The following is a 7,799-nucleotide window of genomic DNA, read 5'->3' on the forward strand; positions in this document are numbered from 1 at the left end:
TCTGGTAGCATAGTGGCTAAGACACTTGCCTGCTAACCAGACGGCTGGCGGTTCAAACCCACCAGCCACTCCTCGGAAGGAAGGTTGGGCAATCCTGCTTCCGTACTGATACTGCCTCGGAAACCCAAGGAGGGGTCTCTATGAGTCGGGTTTCGACGGCACATAACAACAACAACAACAAACCCTGTGAAGTAAGAGGTGACCCTGTCAGCACAGTTTATCCCCATCTTTCCATTTGTGCTTTCATAATAACCATTAGAACACACCGGAGACATCTGACGAAGTCTGGGCACTGACCAGCCCAATGGGAAAATCCGTCTAGCGGTGTGGACAGCAAGTTTAACCAGATTGAAGAAAACCACTGAAACTTTGCTCTTACCCAGAAATCCATGTCCGTTATTTTTAAAATTCAAAATACATCAAGTTGTAGGAAAAGAAAATAAATAGATAAAGCCAAAAACACAAACTATCCACCATCCTCCCACCAAGGAGAGCCACTTGCAGTCCCTGGACGACGATGGCGTCTTTCTGCTGTGTGGCGCTGCTAGTCCCGAGTTCACTGGGATTAAAGGTCCGCGTGCCCACTCCCCATCTCGTGGGGGCCCATGATGCCCTGGGCCAGGGCTCCGGTGGTGAGCACTGGGCTCCGCTGCAGTGAACACACAGCCGCGAACCTCCCTCCACGCTTCTCACCGAGCCTGGCCAGCTGCTTGCTCAGGACAGACTCCCACAGACACAAGGAACAAGTGTTACGTCGTTAATCAGAGAGAAGGTAGGAAGACAGTACAGAAAACGGGAAGCCCGTGGGCTAGTTCCCACGTGAGGCGGAGCCCTTGTGGGGTCAGCGGCAGCAGCTGGCTCGGGCGGACTTACCAGCTCATTCCTCTCATCCGCCAGGAGCGTGTTTCTGTCTTCCAGCTTCCGCACCACCGAGTTCAGCTCGGCGATTTTCAGTAGGAATCTCCTCACGTCCCGCTCGTCCATGTGCTGATCCTAAGCAGGCACAGATGTGCTGTCAGGAGCAGGACTCAGCACCAGAGACTTTCGCACACAACTGGCACATAGGTGAGCACCCACCCTGGGAGGGCCCCTGAAGCCAACAAAGGTGGACGGAGCCCCAAGTCCTGGCAGACTCACAGAAAGACTTCAAATTAAAGGGGACTGGCCCTTCAGACCCCCAGGCTCCCTAACATCCCCAAAGGCCATGGGGGCCGTCCTGACTGAGCCCCTGCCCCTCGACCGCCAACTCACCCCACGACAAGCGAGAACATCCCTCCAAGGCAGGGGCCACGTGGACATGACACTGCTCACCGCAGCCATTCACTCCAGCATTTGTTGAATGAACAAATGGAAGATCGAGTGGACTCTGCCTCAGGCTCTCTGGGCCTTGGTGAAGCTCCAAGCGTTTGCCCACAACGCCCCTCCCTTTTCTGCAGGCCAGGCTGCTGCTCATCCTACAAGCTCTGACGTGAACCCATTTCCCTCACTGACGGGCCCTTCTGGGCTCCTGCTCTACCCACCCTGATGCATCACCTCTGTCTTCTCCAGTGAGCTGCCAGCCCAGAGGACAAGGACAGCCCGCTCATCTCTATGCTCAGAGCCTAGCATGCACCTGACATGCAGTGAGCTTCACTCAACAAGGAAAGGGAGGGATAAAGGAGGGAAGGGGGGGCTGATGGAGGGAGGAGGGAGGAGGGAGGGAAGGAGGGGAGGGCTGATGGAGGGAGGGAGGGGAGGGAGGGGAGGGCTGATGAAGGGAGGGAGGGGAGGGCTGATGGAGGGAGGAGGGAGGGAGGGCTGATAGGGGAGGGAGGGGAGGATTGATTCAGGGAGGAGGGAGGGGAGGGCTGATGGAGGGAGGGAGGGGAGGGCTGATGGAGGGAGGAGGGATGAGTGGATGGAAGAGTGGATGGAAGGAGAGAGAAGGTGGTAGGAGGCTGGACGGCCCAAGAGGTGGCTGGGAGAAGGAGGGCAGAGGTGGGCTGGGTGGGCAGGCGTGGTCCAAGGGAGCAGTGCCGCACCCAGCCCACCTGGCTGCCCATGAGCTCCGCCATGTCTCCGATGCCCGGCGGGAGCTCCTTCTTGGGGCTGCCGTGGTGTCGCTCGGCCTCCTTGACTTGGACCAGCTGCTCATCCAGCGCCTCCTTCTGAAGCAGCAGCTTCTGGGTCTGGCCCGTCTGCACCCCCAGCTCCTTCTCCAGGGCCAGGATTACACGGTCCTTCCCCTTGATCTCCTCCATCTGGAGATGAGAGAGAGAACGCTAAGGCCAGGACTCACCCCGGGCCGTGGCCACAAACCTGGGCCCAAGGTCAGGGCAATGGGAGATGCGGCCCCACGTCCTCTCACACCTCCCCCCAGCATGGGAGCCTCGGTGGGTGTACCTGACCGAGCACCCTGGGTTCAACCTGGGCTCTCCCTCCGAAATCTATACCTGTTTAGCCTCCCCCCACCTTGGTGTTGTGGAGTCATCCCTCACACCTTCCCAAAGTGAGATCAAATCCTTACCCAGCCACCCCAGCCACTGTCCTCCCAGGCCCCCAGGGCGGGTGCTTCTCCCACCTCCTTTCCACCACCTCAGCCCCTCCGCCAGGAGTACAGCCCCATCCACTACCAAGCAGCTTTAGCAAAACTCCCACTGCCACCAAAGCCAGTGGGCATGGCCCTGCCTTCGATCCTCAATGTCCTCTCAGCCTCTGGCAATATCACCCCTGTTTTATCAGTCCCCCTGGGTTCCAGGAACCAGTATCCAGCTGCTCCCGACCCATGACTTCTGAGTCTCCACCTTCCCCACAACTGGACGAAAAAGCAGCATTGTGATAAAGATTGAAGTAGTCAGGGATTTCCTTTAACCTGGATTCACAACCAACACCCATAGAAGCAGCCATCAGGAAATCAGATGACATATTGCAGGCAGTAAATTGCTGCAAAAGATCTTTTTCAAGTGTTAAAGAGCAAAGAAGTCATATTGAAGACTAAGGGGCACCTGAACCAGGTTGTAGTATTTTCAGTCGCCTCATATGCATGTGAGAGCAGGACAACAAACAAGAAAGACGGAAGAAGAGTTGATGCCTTTGAGTTGTGGTGCTGACGAAGAATGCTGACAGCCTTGGAGACTGCCCTGGGGGCAGTTCCACTCTGTCCTCAAGGGGCGCTGCAGGTCGGAATCGACTCCACAGCAGTGGGTTTGGGTTTGGCCAGAAGAATGAACAAATCTGTCCTGGACGAAGCGCGGCCAGAATGCTCCTTGGAAGCCGGAATGGCCAGCCTTCGTCTCACCTACTTTCCTCATGCTGTCAGAAGGGACGACTCCTGCAGAAGGGCGTCATGTTTGGTACAGTGGAGGGTCGGAGAGAAAGGGGAAGGCCCTCAAGGAGTCAGCCTGACAGTGGCTGTAACGATGGCTCAAGAATAGTGAGAGTTGTGAGGCTGGCCCGGGCCTGGGCCGTGGTTCCTCCTGTTGTACGTGGGGTCAGTGAGTCGGAACCAAATCGACGGCACCCAACAACAGTCTTCCTGAGAGCCATATCTGCTCTGGCCGCCGTGACAGCTTGGGAGTCCCCAAGTCCTGGCCCTAGTCTCATTCTGTGTTCTCCTCAGGAACCCCCCCCCCAGTTTTGTCCATGTGCTCTCTTTCCCCGTCACCCACATGCAGGCCCATTCCCCCATCCCCACCCATTCTCTACCCCTCTCCCCCACAGTGGACACTGTGATGTCCCACCCTGACTTCCCTGAGATCCAAACTCACAAAACCATCTGCTGCTTGAATCTCTCCTTAGATCTGGGAAGACCCAGGGCTCCACCCATGTGGGTCTGAACCCACCCTCTTGTCCCCACCCCCATCACCTCAGCCTACCTCATCACCCCCACCCCCATCACCCCACCTCCCCCAGCACCCCAGCCCCATCACCCCCACTCCCATTGCCCTCACCCCCATTGCCCCCACCTAGGCACCAGTACCCCTGGGGCAGAGTGTCCAACAGAGGACAGTCTGCACATGGGTGGCCCAGGCACCTCAGGGTGGCCAAACACCAGGGCACCACCTCAGTTGCGTGCGACACAAAACCAACAGTTAGGAGATTCCCAGTCAGGCCATCAAACAGGAGAAGACCCAGCACCGGCATCATGTTTACTGACAAAAATCCAACAGCTCATCACAGCCAAGAATCATCCTGGCATTTAGGAATGAAGCCCCCACGGGAAAAGACAATGAGCAAGCCCTGGCCATCAGCAAGGGTGGCTACACAAATCCTGGGACAAGGTCCACACGATGCCACGTCCGGGCATTACTCCTTCACACATGCTCTACATGCTTGCAATACGTGCACCATGCATAAGGCATGCTACTATCATGGCCTAAGGCACTTGACTGCTAACAGAAAGCTGGCGGTTCAAACCCACCAGCCACTCCTCGGAAGGAAGGTTGGGCAATCTACTTCCATAGTGATACTGCCTTGGAAACCCAAGGAGGGGTTGCTGTGAGTCAGGTCTGACTCAACGGCACATAACAACAACAAGGACAGTGCCCAGTCTTTGGTCAGACGCCAGCTAGATGAAAGTATTTGCATGCAGTTAGCATTTAAACCTACCACCTGTCAGTGTGTACTGTGGTGGCAGCTTGTGAATTACTGTGAGGCTGCAGGCTATGGCAACAGTATTTCAAATCTCAGCAGAGTCACCCACAGAGGACAGGCTTCAGCAGCGCTTCCAGACCAAGAGAGAATCGGAAGAAAAGCCTGGCAATCTGCTCCCAAAAATCAGCCCCTGAGAACCACACAATGCAAGCAGAACACTGCCTGCCCACTTGCTTTGGACATGTCATCAGGAGGGGTCCATCCCTGGAGGAGGCCATCTTGTTTGGTGAAGGAGAGGGCCAGCGAGATCAAGGGAGACCCTCGGTGAGATGGGTCAGCACCACAGCCGCCATGATGGAGTCTAACCTGCTGGTGATGAAGATGACACGGGCCCGGGAACGTCAATGGGTCATCATGCCGGCGTCGGTGGAGATGACCCGGGACGAGGAACAGCCGTAGGTAACCACACCAACAATGAAGACAACAGGATGGGAATGCCCTAGGTCACCGTGCCGGCGATGGTGGAGATGAGCCAGGACGAGGAACGTCCATAGTTAACCACGCCAGCAATGAAGACAGCAGGATGGGAATGCCCTAGGTCACCATGCCGGCGATGGTGGAGATGACCCGGGACGAGGAACGTCCATAGGTAACCACGCCAACAATGAAGACAACAGGATGGGAATGCCCTAGGTCACCGTGCCGGCGATGGTGGAGATGACCCGGGACGAGGAACGTCCATAGGTAACCATGCCAACAATGAAGAAAACAGGATGGGAGTGCCCTAGGTCACCGTGCCGGCGATGGTGGAGATGACCTGGGACGAGGAGCGTCCGTAGGTAACCATGCCAGTGATGAAGACAACAAGACGGGAATGCCCTAGGTCACCGTGCCGGTGACGGTGGAGATGAACCGGGACAAGGAAGGTCCATAGTTAACCACACCAGCAATGAAGACAACAGGACAGGAATGCCCTAGGTCACCGTGCTGGGGACGGTGGAGATGACCCGGGACGAGGAACAGCCATAGGTAACCACGCCAGCAATGAAGACAACAGGACGGGAATGCCCTAGGTCACTGTGCTGGTGGAGATGACATGGAACGAGGAACGTCCTAGGCCACCATGAGTCACAGTCAACTTGATGGCAGCTAACAATGACATACGTTTAAATCCACTGACCTGGAGGGAAGCAAATGGCCCTCTGTGACATGCGTGGGTCTCACCAACCAGCTGGAAGCCTTAGGAGCAAACACTGAGGCTTCCTCGGGGGAAGCATTCCACCCACAAACAGACTTCCTGCCGAGTTTCCGGCCCGCCACCTGCCCACAGGTTCCCAGCTCACCAGCCACACGCACAGTCCCGTAAGCCAATGCCTCAAGACAATTCTGTTTCTCCCTTCCTGTGCAGAGCCCGAAGACAGTGACGCTGACTGCCCACTTGGCAGTCACCAACGGGGTTCAGGGTGCACATCGAGGCAGGATCCCAAAGCCACAGGACCTTTGGGAAGTCACTCAGCCTTGCCACGTCTCTGCTCAGGTGTGACACAGGACATAGGACTACCCACCTGTCTGGGGGCTGTTAGGACAGAATGAAAGAGCTGAGAGGGGTGGGATGGGGATGACCACTGGGGTGTGATCCTTAACCCCGGTCAACCTCCCTGCTGTCTCTCATGCCTCCATTCCTCACCTGTGAAATGGGGATGATTGGAGGACCTAACGGCAGGGCTGCAGTGAGGGTCAAAGGCGTGACCACGTGGGAATTCCCGGGTACATGGCAGGCACTCCATAAATGTTAGCTCGAATTAGAACCCTCACGGCACCTAGGAGGTCTCCCCTAAGACTGTCTCCCGTAGGTATCCAGCCATCAGATGAATGGCTGAATGGGCTGCTGTGGGTTTAACAGTGGCCCCAGGTGCCCTGAATGGAATAAGGATCTCCTCAGATGTGATTAAGTTAAGGTCCTCCAGACGGGATCATCCCACTTGGGGTGGCCCTACATCCAATGACAAAGCACCTTCTACAGACACCGAGGGGAGGGACTCAGATGAAAGGGGAAGCCATGTGAAGGCAGAGCAGAGACTGGAGGGATGCAGCCACAAGCCCAGGACGCTGGAGCCACCAGAAATTGAGAGACCAGGAAGGTCCCTCCTAGACCAGAGAAGCAGGGACTTGACCCCAGGAAGACGACGGGAACTGCTTCCTGTCCCCCGACTGCCCTTTCTTCTCGGCCAGCTTTAAGGCACATCGAATGTGCAAGTGATGCTCTGAGAGCCTGCTTGCTAACCCACTCCAGCTGATAGGGGATGAGACAGCAGCAGTGTCAGATGTGTTGCCACTGGCAACAGACCTGCCTGTGGTCCAGGGAAACAGACGTGTGGTCGTCAAGGTCTCTCCTGAGTGGCGTGGGAGGTGAGCCACACACGACTGAGAACACTGCACTGGGGACACGTGTGTTGTGCACCGAAATGGAAGTGGACCCTTCCAGACACTGAATTCTTGGTACTCTTTAAATTCAGCCAAGCAACTGCTTGTGTAAATACATTGGTCTCCCCCCGTCATTACCCATCAACGGAAATGTTTCCCATAGCAGAGAACATGTTTTCACATCTGTTACAGAGAGCCCGAGCTGTTCCTGAAAGCTTCAGCTCACTAAATCCTCACACCTCTGGGCCAGATATGTGACTGTCCCTAGTGTATAGATGAGACCACACTCAGAGACAGCAAGCCACTGGCCCAGGGCCACCCAGCTAACAAAGGCTAGGAGCCGGACTCACACCAGAGCAGACCATCTCCAAAGAATGTGTCTTCCTAGTACAGTATAATTTCTCCCCAAACTACACACACCCACACATGTGCACATAACACACACACCACACACCATATACACACCACATACCATACACAGCACCATACACACAGCCACACCACACACAACCACACATCATATAATACACACACTACACACCATACACACGCCACATACCACATAAGACACACAGCCATACCACACACAATCACATCACAGATCATACACATACCACATCATACACATGCACACACCACACACACCCACACCACACACACCCACACCACACATCAATACACACACCACACCACACATGACACAACCATACCACACACACACTCACTCCACATACATATACACCATATCACACACACACAGCCACATCATACACATATACCCCACACACAACTGTACCAAATAC

The 7,799-nt window shown here is 55.6% G+C and overlaps 1 protein-coding gene across 1 annotated transcript in view; it reads right to left on the bottom strand.

The window, feature by feature from the left end:
* Nucleotides 1-7,799, bottom strand: part of JAKMIP1 (janus kinase and microtubule interacting protein 1) — a 71,643-nt gene that overhangs the window by 56,346 nt on the left and 7,498 nt on the right. Inside the window, exons 3-4 of the mRNA XM_007957507.1 lie at nucleotides 2,031-2,240; nucleotides 874-993 (exon numbers count right to left, since the gene is read on the bottom strand). Coding sequence (XP_007955698.1) covers nucleotides 874-993; nucleotides 2,031-2,240 — 330 coding nt within the window. The remainder of the gene's footprint in view (nucleotides 1-873; nucleotides 994-2,030; nucleotides 2,241-7,799) is intronic.

Source organism: Orycteropus afer, unplaced genomic scaffold (genome assembly GCF_000298275.1).
Source record: "Orycteropus afer afer isolate SDZICR_OR568_19922 unplaced genomic scaffold, OryAfe1.0 scaffold00754, whole genome shotgun sequence".
Classification (NCBI taxonomy): Eukaryota; Metazoa; Chordata; class Mammalia; order Tubulidentata; family Orycteropodidae; genus Orycteropus; species Orycteropus afer.